General features: G+C 54.8%; 1 protein-coding gene and 1 long non-coding RNA gene across 11 annotated transcripts; one reads left to right on the plus strand and one right to left on the minus strand.

The window, feature by feature from the left end:
• Positions 1-3,315: 3,315 nt before the first annotated feature.
• Positions 3,316-19,395, plus strand: ROBO3 (roundabout guidance receptor 3). Of its 9 annotated transcripts, XM_033205474.1 has the most exons (28): positions 3,316-3,630; positions 6,682-7,008; positions 7,331-7,488; positions 7,880-8,000; positions 8,097-8,235; positions 8,533-8,660; positions 8,947-9,071; positions 10,321-10,492; positions 10,822-11,027; positions 11,234-11,315; positions 11,621-11,786; positions 11,994-12,160; positions 12,700-12,821; positions 13,013-13,238; positions 13,460-13,581; positions 13,850-14,021; positions 14,171-14,356; positions 15,082-15,105; positions 15,187-15,229; positions 15,445-15,584; positions 15,862-16,056; positions 16,223-16,361; positions 16,528-16,740; positions 17,150-17,301; positions 17,425-17,535; positions 17,746-17,907; positions 18,348-18,532; positions 19,164-19,395. In XM_033205474.1, the coding sequence occupies exons 1-28, from the start codon at positions 3,471-3,473 to the stop codon at positions 19,173-19,175; spliced, it is 4,155 nt and encodes a 1,384-aa protein (XP_033061365.1). In that variant the 5' UTR covers positions 3,316-3,470; the 3' UTR covers positions 19,176-19,395. The 9 variants fall into 9 exon arrangements, with proteins under 9 accessions (XP_033061365.1, XP_033061362.1, XP_033061361.1 ...); XM_033205465.1 differs by lacking the exons at positions 3,316-3,630; positions 6,682-7,008; positions 7,331-7,488; ... (12 more) ...; positions 13,850-14,021; positions 14,171-14,356 and adding an exon at positions 14,366-14,853; XM_033205471.1 differs by lacking the exons at positions 3,316-3,630; positions 6,682-7,008; positions 7,331-7,488; ... (12 more) ...; positions 13,850-14,021; positions 15,862-16,056 and having other exon boundaries at positions 14,238-14,356.
• Positions 7,436-14,488, minus strand: LOC117080418. 2 transcript variants are annotated; one of them, XR_004435820.1, is made up of 4 exons: positions 14,185-14,488; positions 13,883-14,040; positions 8,600-8,683; positions 7,436-7,996 (listed from the first exon to the last, which is right to left on the minus strand). It is a non-coding gene; the product is annotated as an uncharacterized LOC117080418 (long non-coding RNA). The 2 variants fall into 2 exon arrangements; XR_004435821.1 differs by having other exon boundaries at positions 13,883-14,043.
• Positions 19,396-21,210: the final 1,815 nt, after the last annotated feature.

Consider the following 21,210-nt stretch of genomic DNA (forward strand, 5'->3'; position numbering starts at 1 on the left):
GAAAGAAATATTCCTCTTCCATATTACCTCATCAACTCTTGGCCCAGGGCTCTTTTCTAGAGCTCTACCTGTGAACTCACACACACACATGCACACATACACCCACACACACACTCTTTCCCATCAGATGCTATAATCTTATCAGAACAAACTTAGCCCCTAACTCTACAAATTCAACTCACCCCATCTTCCTTGCTTCCTGCTACTCTCTTCTTTCTGCCAACCCTCCTTCAAAACCTCTGTTTCTTTTTCTTACCGTTTCTAAAGTCTGGACTGTATGTATTGTTGGTAAAACTCTGGGAAAGAAGTAGTTTCCTGAGGTGGTAGAAGGGAGGGGCTCTAAACTCAGCTCTGACTCTTTTTCCAGCCTAAGTTGGATATTTATAAGTCAACAGAATGAATGGACCCTGGCTGAGGCTCCTTCAATTGCAGGGCACCTATTCAGTATTTTAGGTGCTGTACAGGCACTTACAGTTGACAAATTAGGAAATGGACATAGTTGCAATGAGTTGCATACCCACTCCAGCAAAAGGACAAAGAGTTGTCTTGGTAATTTTCAGAGGGTGGAGCAGGCAACGAGGAGACTAGTAGGAGGCAACCCCCTTTCAGAACTGCCTATGGGGGTAACCAGGAGAGAAGTTGGATGTGGACAGGGGCAGGGTCGGTTTCTAGGCTGTCTATCTGACTCTCAGTAAAGAAGGGAAGGTGGGGACAGGGCTGCAGAAGAGCTGGTAGGTGTGACTTCTGCTCGGCCTTCTCTGTCCACTCTCCACTGCCCTCTGCCCAGCCCAGGGCCCTAGGAACACTAGAGAATGGGGAGGAAAAGGGAGGGAACTATGAAATGTCCCTCCTAGTGGACACTAGAGAATGAGGAGGAAAAGGGAGGGGCTATGGTTGGGAGGTATTTATTCTGTGATATCCCCAGTTGGGAGAACTCAACCCTCTTGGCTTAGGTCTGAGTTTGGTTTAAAAGGAGAGTATCATCAAGATACAGAGAAGTACAAAGAAGGAAAGAACAGAGAGAAACAAGAAAAACTGGAGAGTGAAAATGAGAGAGAACCCAGGCGAGGTGAGGTGTAGGAGAGACAGCAGATTCCTGGAAAGGAGAGTGGCCCCGCTGTTTGTCCACCCTCCAAACCCACACGACAGGGACTGTGAAGCAGCCTTGCCCACGGGCTGAGCCGCGCCTCCGCTCAGGGAACCCTGAGCAAATACGCCCTGATCCCCACATAAAGGGCCAATTAACTGCGCCGTCTCCGGGAACAAATCCGCTAACAGGGTGACAAGCCCCTAGACGCTGGCAGGCCCTGTGTTTGCGGAGAGGCCAGCCGGGAGCAAATCAGAGGATTAGGACCGGGCAGGAGCCGCATGGTGGGAGGGTTTCTGGCCCCCTCCGCCCCAGAGCAGGGCCTGGTGCCAGGACGCGGGGTTTCTATCCCGGTTCAGCTGCTGGTGTGATGGAACCCAGGTGACCGCGGTCAGCAGGGGGCGGAGCAAAGGGCCCCGGAGCCTCGAATCTCACAGGTCAGAACAGAGTAGATCAAGCACTCCAATTCCTCCTTAACAGATGGGAAAACTGAGGTCCAAAGCGGCGACGTCTTGTACTTGGCAAACGTAGGATTATAACCCACTTCCGTGTTGGTCATTCCTGAAGAATAGATTTCGGGTAGGAAATATATCCCTTACCTTCTCTCTTATCTGAATACCACCCAACCCTGGAGGGATGAAGGGAGGGGCGTCAAATCTCCTAGTATCTTCTTGCTTTTGAAAGGATGTGTCTCTAGCCCGTCTCCCACCTACCCCAGTCCTCAGCCTCAGGGTCTGCTCGGATTTATGTCTTCTGTGGGGGCTCCAGGGCCCTAGTCAGGCACCGGCAGATGAGGTGCTGAAGAGGACAGCTCCCAGGGCGCTGCGTTGCGGGGAATGGGGGTCCATCCAGCCCCATCCTCATTCCCACTTCCCCCCTTCCCCCACACTTAGTGCTTCCAGCCTTTCTACATCCTGCCCAGAACTGCTAGGGTTGGAATGCACCTAAACACCCATAGTTGGAGGCTCACAGCCAGGCGCCTGGACTGAGGAAGGAGGCTTGGAACAAGCCCCTCAACCCTTGACAACGTCTCAGGTTCCCTTCAAAAAGCTCTGCCTGAAATACTTCAATTCTTGATTCTGCTTACTCCCGCGTCTGTGACTGTATAGCACCCATCCCTCTGGGGTCAGAAGCAGTCGCCCCATGAAGCTTGTCTCATCCCGGAGTCTGACGGCTGAGCCAGAACTCAGGCACTGACTCTTCAATCAGCAGGGCCTTACCTCAGGTTAGGAATGCCCCGTCCTCTCTCTTTCCTAGACACCCCAAAGCCATCTCCAGTCTACTGGGGGCTCTTCAGGTAGAAAGAACCCCAGACAAGTCAGAAGCAGACAGCGACTGGAAGTGGGAGGTGGGAGTGGGGACGCATGGTTTTCTTCTCGCCCCCCAGTAAGGACGACTGTTATCAGATTTGAACAGATTTGCACAAATGTTGCATCAATCCCACATGCCTTTACAAAAATAATATTATCTTTGTTTTTATCTTAGAATCCTTGGTTCCATTTCAGTCTCCTCAAAAACGTAAAACAATTTAATAAAAAATGTCAAAAGCAGAGTAATGTAAAAGTATTCAAGCACATGAAAGTTGCCTGGGTTTCCCTGGCTTTCGGTCTCCTACAGGAACTCCTAGATTAGGGCGTTTGGAGCAGGACTCCCGGGTCAGGGCGGGCTGCACCATCCCCTGGCCTCCAGGCTGCAGAACAGAGGACCAGAGGGCGGAGAGGTGGACCTGTCTTGGAGTTCTCTTCCCACTCCCAGCTCTTGCTGCAAACCACCCCAGTCTCCTGCACTTCCGTCGCCAAATCCCTAGACTTGAGAGGGAATGGAAGTTGGAGCTTTGGCAGCAAGGAGCATTGCTTGCGCTTTGCCTCAGTTTCCATAAGGTTAGGGAAAATAGAGGACAGATTCCTGTTCTAAAGGGCAGAGTTCGACAGAGCCTCATCCCTCATCTTGGGTGCTTTGAGAAAGAAGGGACAATCTCTCACTGCGTCCAGAACAGAACGCTAGGCTTGGGGCGCGGGGCGGGGACTCCAACTCGCGTGCCACGCTACTCTAGTCTCCTGCCCAGATAGTGACTGTAGCGGTAGGGGTGGGAGGGTGGAGGGAGGTGGATTAATCCCTTAATTACGCTGTGATCGGCATGGCACCTGCTTTCCGCCTGCCCAGCTCCCAGGGGACTCCGGCACTGGGGGGTGGAGAGAAGGACGAGGGAAGGAGGAGGGCAAGAGGAGGCACCGACCGTACCCAGGCGAGCCGGCAGGAGAGCGGCACCGTGGCTGCCGCAGCGCGCAGAGGCTGTGGAGGGGCTTACGGCTCCCGGCCCACGGGTCTCAGACCCAGGGGCTGGGCCCCGAGCCCCTTGCCCCGATCCCAGCTGGGTCGAACCATGCTGCGCTACCTGCTGAAAACGCTGCTGCAGATGAACTTGTTTGCGGACTCTCTGGCCGGGGACATCTCCAACTCCAGCGAGCTGCTCTTGGGCTTCAACTCCTCGCTGGCGGCGCTCAACCACACCCTGCTGCCTCCCGGCGATCCCTCTCTCAACGGTGAGACCCTGCCTCTTGGGGATATGGGATCCTGGGATGGGGATGAGGTGAGAGGGCGGCGTGGAAGGGAAGGAGAAGCGCTCCTGTCCCGAGGTCCAGGATTGAGCGGCGCCTCCCAGCGCCTCCCTGAGTCTTGGGGGCTAAGGGATAATTTGGAGCTTGGAGCACCTGAGTGGGGGTACCCGCGGGAGGTCGAGGGCTTGGGAGAAGATATCTACTGAGTCTTTTTACACCTCCTTCCCTTCCCCTACAACGCCCACCCCAGGTGAGAAGAACCGTGGCTGGTGACGGGCAGGGAAGTCCGAGCTAAGAAAGGCCCGGGCCCAGCGCAGGGAGGGCAGAGGAGGGGGCACGGTCTCCCCCCGGGCTCGGCCAAGCCGGGTCACTCGGTGACCCACCCAGGCAGCTGGTCTTCGGAATCCCGAAGTTTCCCAAGAACTCACTTAGGACCTGAGGAAGCCAAAATGCTGAATGTGTTTGCTACGGAGGGGACAGGGGCGGCGATCATTTTAAGGAAACTTAGAAGTTTGTCTTTCAGCGGCGGGACTCTCAGCCGGCCCGCCCGCCACGGCGGAGCTGGCTGCGAGGTCGTTACCGCTAATTACGGCGATTAATAAACGACTGGGACAGCGCGCTCTCATCTAGCGCCGCGGGGAAGCTGCGGGAGCCGGCCGCCGCCAGCCTTCGGAGAGGCCGGAGCGCGCCCCCTGCCTGCAGCATCGGCAACCCCCGCTTTCCCGGGCTCTTTCGCGTGTGGTTCCCTCCAGGTGCACGCGGTCCCCATCCCTCTGCCTCGACCCACTCGAGTCTAGTGACGAGCACTGTGCTGGGGACTCGAAGGTGGAGAGAAAGGAGACCTGGGCAATATGTGTGTGTGTTTATGTGTGGGGCACATCAGGTGCTGAGGGAGGAGCCCCTGAGCCTCATTAGCATGGCCATTAGCTATTCATTAGGCTGCAGTCGAAGCATCTCCTGAGACCGGGAAGGGTAGGGGGAAATTCCAGGGAAAGGGCGCCTGCAGCTGTGTCTACAGGAATTAGGGGGAAAGGACCGACCAGAAGGGTGTGTTCCGTATGGAAGGAGTGGGGAGAAAGACGATGGGGGATGAGCCCGATTCTCCAACCTCTTGACCCTCCTAGATTCCCAGGAGGTTAAGCACAGACCCCTTCTCGCTGGCACCCCGCAGAGTCCCGCTTCTGCTCACCTAGCGCGTTTATAGAGTGTTTTCACCATACTTGGTCTCATCTAAGCTCGAAAACTTAGTGAGGTATGTAAGGAAGGTGTTGACAGGCACATTTTGCCGCTGAGAACATGCTTTATAGAGTGAATAGTACCCTAATCGCCACAAAAGCAGCACGAAGCAAAACCTGACGATAACAGATCAGTCTATTTCCGTTACACCTGGAGGCTATACCAAGGGGAAAAAAGAATATTGGGGTCTGGTAGAATTCGATTCAGGTAGAGACTGTAGGAGCCAAGATAAGGTGCATGTGCTGGGAACACAAGCCCTTAAATAATGGCAGAGTAGTAACATTTATCCCCCAATGCTTTACATACGTTATGGTCTTAGAGCAACCCTATCACTACTCCCACATCACAAATAAAGAAACTAAGACTCAGAGAAGTTAAATAATTTGCCCAAGTTCTTACAGCTAGGAAGGGTCAAAGTCTGAGATTCCAGCCCTGGTTGGTTCAACACCAACACCTGAGCTCTCAGTCACTCCAGTGTTGCTCATCACGGGGTGTTCCAAAATTGGGAATGGGAGGAGATGGAGGAGAAGAGACGGGTGAAAAGCAGAGATTTCCAATTGGAAGGGAAATAGAGAAAATTATCCTCCCAAGTGGGACAGAAATCGATCTTCTTGACTACAGGCAATTAAACTTCTCAGGACAGCGCCAGCACTGGTCAGCCTGTCCAGCTTTGTCTACAACAGAACTTCTAAGAGGAGGGGCGGGAAATGAAACCCAAACTCACACGTGGGCTGGAACCGGGAGGTTCCTGCAGATTTTGGAACAGGGTAGGAGGGGAGGGGGCAGGGGGCAGAACAGTTGCTTGAAGTGGTCCCTGGTTATTTTACACCAGATTATTCAAGGCTGCAGTGGCACCTACTGGCCACCAAGGGTTACAAATCCACTTTTGTTGGCTGGACTAGAGGCTGAGAGTGCCGAGTATAACAGGCTCCGGGATCCCAAACCCTACTGCAGAAGGCCAAACAGGCCAAAGTCTGCAGGCCAAGTGACAGGTGGGACAGAATATGTGGATGAACTGATTCTAGTGAACAGGGAAAGTAGAGGAGCATCAATCAGTAGGATAATCTATTGGAAACTATGCACCTCTCAGGAAAAGGAGACTTACTAATATTTCTACTGCTCTTTGAGTTCAATTCCTGTGATTTCACAGGACCCTTGAAATGAAGCATGATTATCAGGGGTGTCAGTAAGAAGGACTCTGTGCGACTCATAGAATCCAGGTTGACAAGCCCTTCTAGTCCCGGCCCTATCACTCCCGTCTTCCCTTTCATAAGGGATCCCAGGCCAGTCCACATTCCCAATTTCACTGGGCCGGGACCTTGCAGAGGTCACCAATTGTTGGCTCCAGTGCACGGTTTATGGTCGTTCACTGAGCAAGGACGATCCGCGAACCAGTGCAGGTAGGAGATGGAAACCAGTGGGCAGGAGGTGAGGGAGGGGTCAACTCTCCAAGTGGTGGTTCAGCCACTCCCGCTTAAACTTGGCAGGAGAGGAGATGGAGGTCTCTAGGTGGTCCAGAAAGCTGGTCTAGAAGTTTATGTCCGGATTCCTCTACTAACCGGCCTGTCCGTAGGCATGTTCTTTTGAGAGGAGGACTGCGGAACGTCTGCCAATAGGGAGATGTTGGATCTTGCAGAGGGAGAGGGTAGGCAGGGAGGGGGTGGAGGTGGGGGCGGGGACTGAGCTCCAGCAGAGAAGCACAGGAGATGGGACGACCAGAGGATTATCTTTCCCTCTGGAGCCTCAATCTGTCCCCACAATGTCCGGGTCTGAGCTCTCTGCGTCACCCCCTGTCCCCAGGGTCAAGGGTAGGACCGGAGGACGCTATGCCCCGCATCGTGGAGCAGCCGCCAGATCTGCTGGTCTCCCGAGGCGAGCCCGCCACGTTGCCCTGTCGCGCTGAGGGCCGACCCCGACCCAACATTGAGTGGTACAAGAACGGGGCGCGTGTGGCCACTGTGCGCGAGGACCCGCGTGCGCACCGCCTGCTGCTGCCCAGCGGCGCCCTCTTCTTCCCGCGCATCGTACACGGGCGCCGCGCGCGGCCGGACGAAGGCGTCTACACTTGCGTGGCTCGCAACTACCTGGGGGCAGCAGCGAGCAGAAACGCCTCGCTGGAAGTGGCAGGTGAGAGTCAGCTGATGGTCAGCTGGTTGCTTCCACAGCCCGGGGTAGGCGGGAGGGCACCGGGCAATCAGACCCAGAACCAGCCCCAACGACCTCAGCCCATTCAGCATCCTCCTTTGGGACCGCGACCTTTGATCTCTAATGGCCATACCACGGCCAGAGAAGGAAGTGGATCTGACTCCAGGCTGGTATTTTCTCACCTGGGAACGAATTCCAGTCTGCGGTGATCAACTCCCTCTCAAGACAACACTTTCCTTGTGTACTCAGCCAGTTATGTCACTTTACACCCTGCTTATTCTTCCCCACCCCCCTCCCCACCCAGTCCTCCGTGATGATTTCCGGCAGTCTCCTGGAAACGTGGTGGTGGCAGTGGGGGAGCCAACAGTACTGGAATGCGCGCCCCCCCGCGGCCACCCGGAGCCTTCGGTGTCCTGGAGGAAGGACGGTGCAAGACTCAAGGAAGAGGAAGGAAGGATGACGGTGAGGGCGGGATTATGACTGGGGACCCCACCAGGAGAGGGGACATAGGGTAGGGGTCTGGGACAAGGCTCAAAGGCCCAGGAAGGCCTGGGTCTAAGGGTCTTGGAGGTTTCAAGGCTGGAGATTGAGATCAGGGCATTAGCTCACCAGAGACTAAGAGTCAACTATACAGGGAGGGATAAGGAAGATGGAATTGGTATAAAAAAGGGGGCGGGGTATGATGCCCCAGGAACTTCCCATGTGATACACGGGTCAGCTTCCTTGGCCGTCTTTATCGGCTTGCTGTGAGGATCAAATAAACTTTATACATATGTATATAAACACATATACACCATATATATATACACTGTGATAGCTGAAACGGACCAAAGTTACCATTATTACTCTGCAGATCCGTGGAGGGAAGCTGATGATGTCACATACACTCAAGAGCGATGCAGGCACGTACGTGTGCGTGGCCTCCAACATGGCGGGAGAACGGGAGAGTGCGGCAGCCGAAGTCGTGGTCCTGGGTAGGCACAGGGAATTTTGAAATTATGGGAACAGGTAGCCTGGAGAGTAGGTAGCCCTACAGACACCCTGACTGTTCATTCACTACCACTCCATAGAGCGTCCCTCATTCCTGCGCAGACCAGTGAATCAGGTGGTCCTGGCTGATGCCCCTGTGAATTTCCTATGTGAGGTGAAGGGAGATCCCCCACCTCGTCTAAGCTGGCGCAAGGAGGATGGGGAACTGCCCACAGGCAGGTGAGAGGTCCCCTTCTGCCTGTAGGAAGACCCAACCTGATCAAGAGACTATTCTGCCCTAGAAAACTGGAAGGCAGGCACATTGTCACTTGAGAGCACAGAGAAGTCTGTTCCCCAGAGCCTGTGGCCCCAGCCCTATCCAGTCCCTACCTCCATTGATTTGTCCATGGGTAACCAGCTTCTGTCCCTGTTGGGTCCTGCCTGTCTTTATGTACCTTGACCCTGGTGTCTGTCCTGGGGGAGAGAGAAGGGGTCTATAGCTGTGGCCAACCCAGCCTGGGGTGGGGAGTGGAGCAGGTATGAGATCCGGAGTGACCACAGCCTTTGGATTGGGCATGTGAGTGCCGAAGATGAGGGAACGTACACCTGTGTGGCAGAGAACAGTGTGGGCCGCGCTGAAGCATCTGGCTCCCTCAGTGTTCACGGTGAGGGCTGTGCTTGGGACTGCCTGCAGCAGGAATGGTAGAAGGGAAGAAGGAGGATGGTTGGCAGGAGACTGAGGGAGAAAGGGCAGAGCAGGGCATGTGGGTGGGACACCTGAGACTTCTGCAAGGAGTGGGAGGAGGAGAACGCTAAGCAGGCTGGGCAGGAAGAGATGGATATCTGCTCCTATACACTTGAGCTAAGCTGGGGCTTCTCTCTCCTGTTCCTGCAGTCTCCTTTCTTAGTGCCTCTGACTCCCTGTTCCTTTTTCTCACCTTCCCTTCCCAGTCCCACCCCAGTTGGTGACCCAGCCCCAGGACCAGATAGCAGCTCCTGGAGACAGCGTGGCTTTCCAGTGTGAGACCAAAGGAAACCCCCCACCTGCCATCTTCTGGCAGAAGCAGGGGAGTCAGGTGGGTGGCCATCTCCAAGGAGCTTCCCATCAGCTTTCCTCTGTGGCTCAGCCTCCCTCCGCGGCTCAGCCTCCCTCCCTCTACATTCTGCAAACTTCTCTCTGGGACTTCTGTTTTATCTTTGGGAGTCCCCAGAAACCCTTGCAGGTTATTTGAGAGGATTAAATAAGATAATGAATATAAAAGGCCTGGAACACACTGGGACACTTTTAAATAAATGATAATAATACACTTAGGTGGTAGAGAACAGTCCTGGACGGTAGTTTCTTAGAGAATCCTTCTGTTTCTGGCAAGGCTATCCTGAGGATGTAACAAACTCGATTTATCTCTCCTCCTTTAGACCCCTTGAGCTTTGGCTTTGGACATAACACACTGCTCTGTAAACACTACTGAACCAAAGCTGCTCAGGGTAGAAAATTACTTGCTGTTCTATTTATAGTGGCCACAAGAGACTTTCACAAGGGAGAGCTCACAGTCATTCCTTTTGAACCTTGCAAACAAATCTCAAAATCCAAAAGCAGAATGAACATTAACTGAAGTTACAATATAAATAACTCTCTCTAAAGGAAGGGTAGGAGTTTTGCTACTGGAAACAGGGTCAGCAAGATAAAATAAGTATGACAAGCTCCACTCTGCTGGAAAACAAGGCAATCTCCTACCTCATTCCAAATCGACAGCCACAATTTTCTAACATCTTTTCTAGCACCTGGGACTGCTGAATTCTAATTAGATTCTCGCACGAATACAAACGGTGATGGTTAGTAGGGGGTGAAGCAGGTGTTAGTCAGGGTCTCAGCATGGCACCCTTTATCCTGAGACCCAAACCTGCCTCCTATCTAATCTAATGGATTATCTTCCATGGATCTATCTAATGAAAATCGTTAAAGCAGGAAGAAGAGGAATGTGTTTACCACAATGTGTTAGAAGACTTTCATATGATTACTTCATGTGATCTTTCTAACTATCCTCTAAGCATCAAATTTGGGAAACAGGTTAAATAGCTTGTTCAGGGTTTCCCAACTAGTAAGTCACAGAGCTGGGAAGTGGACTCTGAAACTGTTGAATAAAATTCCCTGATTTTTTTTGTGAATAAATTTAACTACTTTGCCCAAGGTCACATCACTGCTGGAGACAGACAATGAACTAGAATCTTAGGAATTCTCTGAATTTTGAGATTGACAGGAATGGGGACCTCTCCCTGCCCAGTTGCCTGCTCCTTCCCTACCCTGGTTCCTTGCTCTGTCTCCAGGTCCTACTTTTCCCCAGTCAGTCACTTCAGCCAACAGGGCGCTTCTCAGTCTCTCCAAGAGGCCAACTCAACATCACTGCGGTGCAGCGTGGGGATGCTGGGTACTATGTGTGCCAGGCTGTCAGTGTAGCTGGCAGCATCCTGGCCAAGGCCCTGCTGGAGATAAAAGGAGGTACGTGCCCATGGAGATAGGGCTGGACCCACGGCTTGGGAGGAAAAATGGCCTAAAGTGATGTGTTTCTCAAGGAGCCTATATACTATGTCTGCAAGAGGAGAGGTGTGCTCCTGAGGCATGTCCTTGAAGTTTGGAAACCAGCAGCAGAAGCCACTAATAATGGCTGGTCCTGGGCAGAGACTTAGATGATTATCAAAGCCCCCTCTGATCACCAGAAGTTTCAGAGGGTGGGGGAGGGAGAGTGAAGGAGTAGAGAATGAGGACAAGGGGCTGGCCACCAGGCCCTAAGCTCCTCCCCTGAGGTGCACACGGTCTTCCTCTCTCAGCCTCTTTGGATGGGCTGCCTCCTGTCATCCTCCAGGGACCAGCCAATCAGACGCTGGTGCTTGGTTCCTCCGTGTGGCTGCCATGCAGAGTGACTGGGAACCCTCAACCCAGTGTCCGATGGAAGAAGGATGGGCAGTGGCTGCAGGGGGATGACCTCCAGTTCAAGCCAATGGCCAACGGTACCCTGTACATCGCCAACGTGCAGGTGAGTGTCATCCTTGGGGCCCTAGTAGCTGAGAATGGCTATCTGCTCCACGTTCCTTACACAAGTAAGTACTCACTGGGCCTTTATCCCTCTGTTCTCTCAGAGCACCTAGTGTCCAACATCTTCCCATCCTTCTGCTACCCGCCTCCACCCCCTCACTGGATCTTGCTGCACTCTGTTTGCCAGTGCTCTGCCCTCTCTTACAGGAGATGGACATGGGCTTCTACAGCTGTGTGGCCAAGAGTTCCATAGGGGAAGCCACATGGAGTGGCTGGCTTCAGATGCGGGGTGAGTTTTTTCTTTGTTCCCTTATTTTGATAATACCTTCCTCCAAACCTGCTTCAACAGGTAGTCAATACCCCCTCAAACTCCGGGATTAACTTTATGTCACAAATGCCATGGTTACGGTGGTGAGGATGAGGAGGACAGTAGTGGTGCCCATGGGAGACAGATGTGAGTAGGGGTTCGTGTACTATAGCCCACTCTGACCATCACCACTGCTCAGAGCTCCATAGCTCCCCTGGGAAGGAGACAGCTTACACTAGGGTTATCCTTTGCCTACCCTTCTACTTAAAGATTATCTCCCACTGCAGAAGATTGGGGAGTATCACCAGACCCCCCTACAGAACCCAGTACCCCTCCGGGGCCTCCCTCTCAGCCAGTGGTCACTGAGATCACCAAGAACAGCATTACCCTGACCTGGGAGCCCAACCCACAGACTGGGGCTGCAGTCACATCTTATGTGATAGAGGCTTTCAGGTATGGAGAAAGTTTTGAATGCAGACCTGGGGAGTTAAAAGGAGGGGATCCTATACCCTTAGGGTCTTTGCTATTGTGAGGCGGGATTCTCCAATACCCTCTCCCAAGGGGAAGACATAATGGTGGTTCATAGAGAGTGGATGAGATGGAGTAGGCAGGTTGGGAGTTCCTGGCTTAGACAACCCTGTGATCTCCCTCCTGTTGTAGCCCAGCAGCCGGCAACACTTGGCATACTGTGGCAGATGGCGTGCAGCTGGAGACACACACAGTCAGTGGTCTGCAGCCTAATACCATCTACGTGTTTCTGGTTCGAGCAGTGGGAACCTGGGGCCTCAGTGATCCCAGCCCCGTCTCTGAGCCTGTCCGTACACAGGGTAAGGTCAGAATCCCTGGGCTCATGGGCATGAAATGTTACATCATACAGCATTCCTCTCCCCCAAAACCATGACACCATGGCAGTTCATAAAGTTCTTTCCTGCTATGCCAGGTCTATACTGGTGGCCCGGCCTGGAATAGGAGATCACGTTTGCCTCTCATAGAAGAGACAAGGGAGGAGGAAGGCAGGGAGAGGGGAGGAGGGAAGAAGGAAAGAGAGAGAGGTATTCATTTTGGCAGCTTCTGACTTCTGAGCCTTTTGCCCATAAATAATATAGATTATTAAGACTAGAAGGGACCATGGAGGGGCCATCTTCATCTTAAAGATGAGGAACTGAGGCCTTTAAAGGATGCATGTGTAGTTATGCTAGCTGGACACCGAGGCCCACATCTGGAAGCTATTTCCCTGACCAGTCCCCTCCTGACCATGGGGTGTGCTCTACTAAGTGGAGCAGGGCAGAGGTAGGACACGAGCACACTCTCAGTCGTGTCTCCCTGTCCCTGGTGGCCTCTGCTGAGTAGGTTCTTTGGTCAACAGACAGCAGCCCCTCTAGGCCAGTGGAGGACCCCTGGAGAGGCCAGCAGGGACTGGCTGAAGTGGCTGTGCGCCTGCAGGAGCCCATAGTGCTGGGACCCCGGACCCTGCAGGTGTCCTGGATTGTGAGTGTGGTATGGGGAGGAGATTCAGGGTGGGGATGATTATGAGGCACACGAGGGCCTCCAAGAGTGAGTATGGGAGAGTGGGAGGTGAGTGGCTGGGGAAGGTGGCATGAGTGGAGGAGGGGCTGGGCCTGGAGGGCCTGTATGGCCCCAGCCTCCCGCTCTGGTGTGCCTTGTCCTGTCTCCCACAGGTGGATGGCCCAGTCCAGCTGGTGCAAGGTTTCCGGGTGTCTTGGAGGGTAGCAGGCCCTGACAGAGGAAGCTGGACAATGTTGGACCTACAGTCCCCAAGCCAGCAAAGTACTGTGCTAAGAGGACTCCCTCCAGGGACCCAAATCCAGATCAAGGTGCAAGCCCAAGGCCAGGAGGGGCTGGGAGCTGAAAGCCTCTCTGTGACCAGGAGCATTCCTGAGGAGGGTAAGGAGGGCCACCGAACAGATGGATGGACAAGAGGGAAGAAAGGGTGGGGGTGGAGGGGGGATGAAAATTTGCAGGATGAGAGCAGGGTGAGAGGGTGGGGAGGAGGAAGGGCTCTCAGTTCCCTAAGATGTTAGAACAGGGAGGGGGAATGTTGGGGCAGGAGGGGCAGCTTGCAATGACTATTTGTGTCCTTCTCACCATGCTCCACCCTGGCCCAGCCCCCAGTGGCCCCCCCCAAGGAGTGGCGGTGGCCTTGGGGGGTGATGGCAACAGCAGTATCACTGTGTCCTGGGAACCTCCACTCCCCTCCCAGCAAAATGGGGTCATCACGGAGTACCAGGTAGAGGGACTGAGAAGGGACTGGATGGGAGGGCCAGGCTGGGAGGGAGAGGGAGGACCTAGTGGCTAGAATTAGGGTGGAGGAAATCTATTATAGGTTTGGCTTTAGGGTTGGGGATGAGTTTAGGGGAGAAGAGAGAGGTTTCCAAGTGTTGTTTCCAGGTTGAATTACATCTGTCTAAGGCTCCTCCACCATTTGAAGCCTTAAGTTTCCCAGTGAGGCTAAGAACCCCATTTCTGACTCTAAATCCGGGACTCGGCCTCCCTAGATCTGGTGCCTGGGCAATGAGAGCCGCTTTCACCTCAATCGGTCTGCAGCAGGCTGGGCACGCTCCGCAATGCTCCGAGGACTGGTTCCCGGTCTCCTCTATCGAACCCTGGTCGCGGCGGCCACGAGCGCAGGCGTGGGCGTGGCCAGTGCCCCGGTGCTGGTGCAGCTGCGTGAGTCCACCCGAGGGCACTGCTGGGGATCGTGGCGGGGGCGGGGCAAGCCCCCAACTGGGGTAGCTGTGCCTGCCAGGTCGGGAATGACCCTTTCCCAGTTCCAGGGTTTCGCGCCCCTCCTCCCCTCACCTCTCTGACCCCCACAGCGTCCCCGCCGTACCTGGAGCCCGGGCTGGAGGTGGGCGCGGGGCTGGCGGAGCGGCTAGCGAGGGTGCTGCGGCAGCCCGCCTTCCTCGCGGGCAGTGGCGCCGCCTGCGGGGCGCTACTGCTCGGGCTCTGCGCCGCCCTCTACCGGCGCCGGAAACAGCGCAAAGAGCTCAGCCACTACACGGGTGAGCGCCCGGCCCCTGAGCGGACGGAGCCAGGAGGGAGCCAGGAGGGAGCCAGGCGGGCCATGGGGAGGGGCAGGGGCTTAGCCTCTGGCGAGTGAGGACCGGGTCGGGAGGAAGGGGTCTCACCGGGAGTTCAGCCTCTTGGGTAGGGGTGGGATACGCGGGGCGGCTCGAGTTGCTGCCAGGACTCGGGAGAGTTGCGGGCCAAGACGGGGCGGGATCTGGATCTGGGGAGAGGGGTGGCTTTTGCCCCTAAGATGCCGCGAGGAGGCCAGGCTTTGCAACCGTCTCCATAAAGAAGGGGCAAGTTCGAGGACGGAAAGCCCACTCCAAGGGCGGGGGGCGGGGCCTGGCTAGAGGGGGTGTGGCCAGGATCCCAGGCAGTAAATTGTGAGGCGGGATCTGAATGGAAAGGCGGGGCTCGCTGAAAAGAGGCGACCCGAGTTCTGCTACTCCCTAGTAAGGGACGTCTCTGGAGAGAATCTGAGGTGTCTGAGGTCAGTGGTTTTCAATCTTGGTTGGCTATACATAGGAATCACTTGGGGAGCTTGAGAAAAATACCGATACCGGAGTCCCACCCCCCAGAAATTCTGATGAAATCGATCCAGGGTGCAGCCTGAGTGGTAGAACTGGGACCGGGGCCGAGGAGTGGACAAGTATAGGGATATTTCTGACCCTTCTCCTCATTTCCCCTCTTCTTTCTCCCACGGGTTCCTTTCTGGAAGCCTCTTTTGCCTACACACCGGCAGGTAAGCCATCTCTGCCCCATTGGGGTTCAGACCCCCCAGGAGGGCCCTTCTCTCACACATTCTCCCCGTCATTTTCCCCAGTGTCCTTCCCGCACTCAGAGGGCCTCTCTGGAGCCAGTTCCAGGTAATTCTCTTAGCCCATCTCCCCAGGATGACCTCCACCGAGAGGCCACTCTTCTTCCTCCCCGCTGCCGCCCCAGGTGGAGGGAGCACGGCCACCTCCCACCCCAACGCCACCGCCACTGCCACTGTCCCGCGACTCCCAAATATCGCCACCTCCCTTTCCTTTGCTGGCCTCTTCAGGCTCTCTGTCGCCAACGCTCACCTGCTCTCACTCAGGCCACCCATGGGCCTTGGCCCCGCCCCCTACCCATGGCTGGCAGATTCGTGGCCCCACCCATCTCGAAGCCCCTCGGCCCAGGAACCCAGGGGAAGCTGCTGCCCCAGCAATCCTGACCCGGACGACAGATATTACAATGGTGAGGAGTTCTCATTCCCTCACCTGGCTTCAGCACACTTCTCCCGACTACTGGGGCAAACTGAAGGGCGCCCGGGAGCCCAGTCTCTCTGAGGTTGCTCAGTCCCTGGGGAGGATGTGAGCTGGGGGAGCCTCTCTGACCTACCTCCACCCTGGTGTAGGATGTAAGGCTTGTGTGGAGGAAGAAGTTGATCCCGTGGGATCTCCCTTTACCCTCCATTCTGCTGTCCTCTGTTTTTCTGTCTCTGCCCCCTGGCCTCCCTCTTTCTTCTCTGCAGAAGCAGGAATCTCCCTGTATCTGGCTCAGACGGCCCGGGGCACGGCCGCACCGGGCGAGGGTCCTGTCTACAGCACCATTGACCCAGCGGGGGAGGAGCTGCAGACCTTCCATGGGGGCTTCCCCCAGCATCCCTCAGGGGATGCGGGCCCCTGGAGCCAGTATGCTCCTCCAGAGTGGAGCCAGGGGGACAGTGGTATGACTCCAATTCCTGAAACCCCGTTTAGCCCTGACCAGGGTATTCCCAAAGAGGATCCTCCTCCCTGACCCTCTGGCACCTAGCCTGGCACTTCCTTCTGACCGGTCTCATCTCTGGCTCTTTCCTGCCTGTTGTCCGGGTGTCCCCATCCTATTCTCCTCAGGAGCCAAGGGAGGCAGAGTGAAGCTTCTGGGGAAACCTGTGCAGATGCCCTGTCTGAACTGGCCAGAAGCCCTACCCCCACCTCCTCCTTCTTGTGAACTGAGCTGCCTAGAGGGACCCGAGGAGGAACTGGAGGGCAGGTAGGGATGCTCCCTGCTTCCAGGCCCACACACCTGTGGCCAGACCATGGGCTGCTGGGGGATGCAGAGAGGCTGGCAGAGGAAGGGGAAGGGGCAGCAGGGAGGCCAGAGGGAAGGTATGGAAGCAACTCAGCCCTTTCCTTCTCTCCTGCCTCTTTGACACCAGCTCAGAGCCAGAGGAGTGGTGCCCACCAATGCCTGAGAGAAGCCACCTGACGGAGCCCAGCTCCAGTGGAGGGTGCCTGGTCACTCCATCCCGAAGGGAAACCCCCTCTCCCACGCCCTCCTATGGACAGCAGTCCACAGCCACTCTTACCCCCTCACCTCCTGACCCTCCCCAGCCCCCAAATGACATGCCCCGACTCCATCAGATGCCCAGGTAGGGAGGTATATAGTACCTCACTCATTACAAGCCCTCTACACATATCTACTCGGTAGATGACTGAGTGGAGGGAGGGATGGATGGATGGATGGATGGATGGATGGATGGATCTGGAGTACAGAAGTCTCAGGGCTGTGTCAGGGTGGAAGTGTAATTTGGATAGGAATATGGAGGCTGACAAGATCTCTCATGCCCATTAGACTGGCTCTCGCTGGAGTGGTCAGCAAGCTTCCTGAGACATTTCAGATATGGCTATCCTCATGCTTCTCTAGCTTGGGAGGACTTATGGGCAGATGGGTTGTGTCTCATTTATCTGTTAGGCTGGGTGTCTAGCACAGTGCCAGGCACATAGTAGGCACTCAGGTTTTGTGGAGGGAACAGATGCTGAGGCCTCCTGTCATTGCAGGAGGATGCCCCTTGGGCCGAGTTCCCCTCTCAGTGTATCCCAGCCCATGCTGGGCATCCGTGAAGGGAGGCCTGCTGGCTTGGGTGCTGGCCCTGCAGCCTCGCCCCACCTCAGCCCCAGTCCTGCCCCTAGCATAGCCAGCAGTGCCCCAAGTAAGTCTGTACAACCTCCTTTTGTCCCCTGAACCCCTCCAGTGCTTGCTTCCCCTTCACCCTTAGGCCCCTTTCCTGATCTTTGCCCTTACCCATTCCTCTTCCCGTCTCCTAATGCTACAGGCAGAACCTGGCAGGGGAATGGGGAGATGACTCCCCCACTTCAAGGACCCCATGCTCGATTCCGGAAGAAACCCAAGGCTCTTCCCTACAGGAGGGAGAACAGTCCTGGGGGTGAGGGAGGATGTACCTGGGATATGGTGACAGAAATGGTGGGGGGACAGGCAGGAAACCAAGGGCGCATTCTGGGGGCTGGAGGAGGGAACAGGTGAACCCCAATCTTGGGCTGTTCGTTGGCAGCCTCCTGGTGCCAGGGAATGCAGGTAAGAGACAGATAGTGACAGGAGTGGCAGAAGGCTCCGCTGAAAACAGCTCCCTCCCCAGACTTGCCCCCACCACCCTTGCCACCACCGGAGGAAGAGGTGAGCTGGGCCCTAGAGCTGAGGGCAGCAGGCAGCATGTCTTCCCTGGAGCGGGAGCGCAGTGGGGAGATGAAAGTGGTACAGGCCGTGCCCCTGGCAGCCCAGCGGGGGCCCCACCCGGATGGTAAGCAGGGCCAGGGCAGGCAGGAGGGCTGCTGCCACAAGAGACTGTGGGCTTTGGGACTGGGGTCCAATAGTAGACCAGCTCAGCCCTCTCTTTAGTTAGGTCCATGCATTTGATCCACATCAAACTCCCCTGTCTCTCTAGCTCTCTCTGAGCACAATCCCATGAAGTCCCAAGTTGTGTTCATTCCCAGGATAGAAGCCCAGATGGGAGGACTGGGGTCTCGGTGCTCTGTCCCTGCTCCCCACAAGGCTCCCTCTGATTGGGAGCTTCCCTGCAGCGTTCTGAGTACCCGTGATGTCAAGGCCTCCTCAGCCCCAGGCTGGCTGAGCTCTGTGCCTGCCCTTCCATCTTCTTCCAGAGCTGCGCTTGTGGTCAGGGTGGCAGGGTGGGTGACAGGGAAGTTCTGCTCCTGGCTGCCTTTTGCTCTTGTGCTGCAGAAGAGGCCTGGCTCCCGTACAGCAGACCAAGCTTCCTATCCCGGGGCCAGGGCACCAGCACCTGTTCCACGGCTGGCAGCAACTCTTCCAGGGGCTCCAGCAGCTCTAGGGGATCCCGGGGCCCTGGCCGGAGCCGGAGTCGGAGCCGGAGCCAGAGCCAAAGGCCGGGACAGAAACGCCGAGAGGTAGGGGCTATAGATTGCAGAAAAATGAGGGGAGAGGACTAGGGAAGGGTGGACCAAGGGGTAATGGAAAACAGGAAGGTAGGCAAGGGCTTGTAGAGGAGTGTCAAAAGGAGGGGATCGAGAGAGTGAGGGGGAGGGAGGAATCCTGTAGAAGTGACAAGGGGACTGAGTGTGGTGGGTCATGCCTGTAATCCTAGCACTTTGGGAGACTGAGGCGGGTGGATCCCCTGAGCTCAGGCGTTCAAGATTAGCCTGGGCAATATGGTGAAATCCCATCTCTACAAAAAAAAAAAAAAAATACAAAATTAGCTGGGCGCGGTGTTGTGCTCCTGTAGTCCCAGCTACTCCGGAGGCTTGAGGTGGGAGGATAGCTTAAGCCTGGGTGGTCAAGGCTGCAGTGAGCCATGATCACACCACTGCTCTCCAGCTGGGTGACAGAGTGAGACTCTGTCTCAAACAAAACAACACAAAACAAAAGAAATGACAAGGGGTAAGGAAAAGATGATACATAATTGAGGAGTCTGGGCTCACCATAGGAGAACTGCGTTAGGAGGGAGAAAGCCCGAACCCCTCTTGGACTTGTTTGCCCTGGGCCAGGGTTTTAGAAAACAGCATCTCTCTCTCTCCCTAGGAACCAAGATGACCCTTGTTGGGGCATTGAGAATATCAGGAGTGCCACAGGGAAGGGCAGTATGGATGTCTTTTCCCTCCCAGCAGTGATGAGTAGGGCTAACTGAAGCCCATTGGTTTCCACGATTTCAATTGACTGAGAAGGCAGAGAGCTAGCTCCTCCCTTTCTTTCTCTTTCTACCTGAGACTTGTTTATAAAAAACAAAACAATAAAAAGAGTCTGATCAGAGCCCGGGGCCCTGTCTGTCTGGTTCTGTGCAGAAGGCTGGAAAGAAGGCGACTGCAGGGTCCTATATATCAGCACACACTGGTAGCTTCTGCTTCCCTTTCCACTCTGTCCAAAGTACTAAGGCACAATGGCTCACACCTGTAATCCCAGCACTTTAGGAGGCTGAGGCAGGAGGATCACTTGAGCCCAGGAGTTTGAGACCAGCCTGGGCAACCTAGCAAGACCTTGTGTCTACACACACACTAACTAACTAAATACATAAATAAATCAGCCAGATACGGTTGTGTGCACCTGTCAATCTATCTGCTTGGGAAGCTGAAGCAGTAGTATTGCCTGAACCCAGGTGTTAGAGGTTATAGTGAGCTGTGATTGTGCCACTGGACTTCATCCTGGGTGACAGAGTGAGACCCTATCTCAAAAACAAACAAACAAACAAACACAAAAAAACGAAAATAACACTAGGTGGGGACTGTACTGTCCCACTTCTTAAAGGAGTAAGAAGCTCACTGTCCCCGAGTTACAACCATAGACTTTCCAAATGCCCAGTAATAAGACACATGTTCCACCTTTGGAAGGTCAAGCCAGACCGTTCTTTAGTGCCCTTCTCTGGGGTCTGTCTACTTTCCCACAAGAAAATACACCCCTCACAAAAAATTATCTTGAAAAACTCAAAGAAAGAAGGAGCTTATGGGAGAAACCCCAGGCAAGAAGGAAGAGCATGCTTTTTCAAACCCTCTGACTCCGTCGCAGAGGGTATGTACGAATGGGCACCTCTTGCTGGGCCCAGATGTGATTGGGTTGACAGGCACAGAACTGTTAAGACTTTTTTGTGGTGAATGCCACGGTCCTCGTCACCTCCTGCGCCGCATCCCGTGTGCTCACTGGTGACCTGAGGTTTTGTTCTTTCTCGCTTGCTCTACCCTTGACTCAGTGACTTCCCTGGACTCTCTGGGCTTGGCAGCTGCCCTCCAGGCCCAGGCCCTGACCTTGTCTGCCCTTTGACCTATGAGTGTACAAATCTCTCTGTCCCTTTCAGTCTGGCAAACAGGGTTGGAATGTTTTCAAAAGGAATTTTACCAGGAAGCCAAAAAAAAAAACCCAAAACAACCCCCACCCCCCCACCTCACAAAATCCAGAAAAGGAAAAGCAAATACAGAGGAACGGATGTGTATGTGGAACACTGATTCTTCCTCCTGAGATCACAAAAATCCGGCCCAGACTGTCCTGATGAATGTGATTCAGGAAGCCCCCAGTGCCCATGGTCCTGCCTCACTCAGCCTCTCAACTCCCAGTGGCCTCCAAGTAGAGCTGCTGGGTTTGAGGGATGAGTACCCCCTTTTAAGCTCTGCTTCCTGAGACCCTGTCATGCTCTGTAGCATCCCCTCCACCAACTTGTGGATTCTGCCCCTGACCTTTCCCGCCAAGGGAGGAAGATGCAGGCCTGCCTGCCCTCCAGCGCCTCCTGTGGCTCAGGCCCTGGAAGTCCTGCTTTGAGGTTCGTCTCTGTTCTGCTTTTTTCTTTGAAGGGTGTTCCCAAGCCAACTGTGACAGGTGTGTCTACCTTTTGTGGAGTTTAGCAACTTTGTCTATTTTAAGAAACCATCTGGGACTGCTGAAAGCAGTTGTCTCCTCAGGATGGGTGAAATCAAGGGGTTAATTTGATCAAGTCGGCCTGCCCTGCTTGCTTTTTGTTTTTTCCCTTTTTCCATGAAACACAAGGCTTTGGTAGCTGAAGGCCTCGCTGCTGAACGGGGAAACAACCTTCACTGGCTACTTTGTGGATAACATTCATAGGTCGCCATGAGAATGGCGCCACAGT

Source organism: Trachypithecus francoisi, unplaced genomic scaffold (genome assembly GCF_009764315.1).
Source record: "Trachypithecus francoisi isolate TF-2019V2 unplaced genomic scaffold, Tfra_2.0 Lachesis_group8, whole genome shotgun sequence".
Classification (NCBI taxonomy): domain Eukaryota; kingdom Metazoa; phylum Chordata; class Mammalia; order Primates; family Cercopithecidae; genus Trachypithecus; species Trachypithecus francoisi.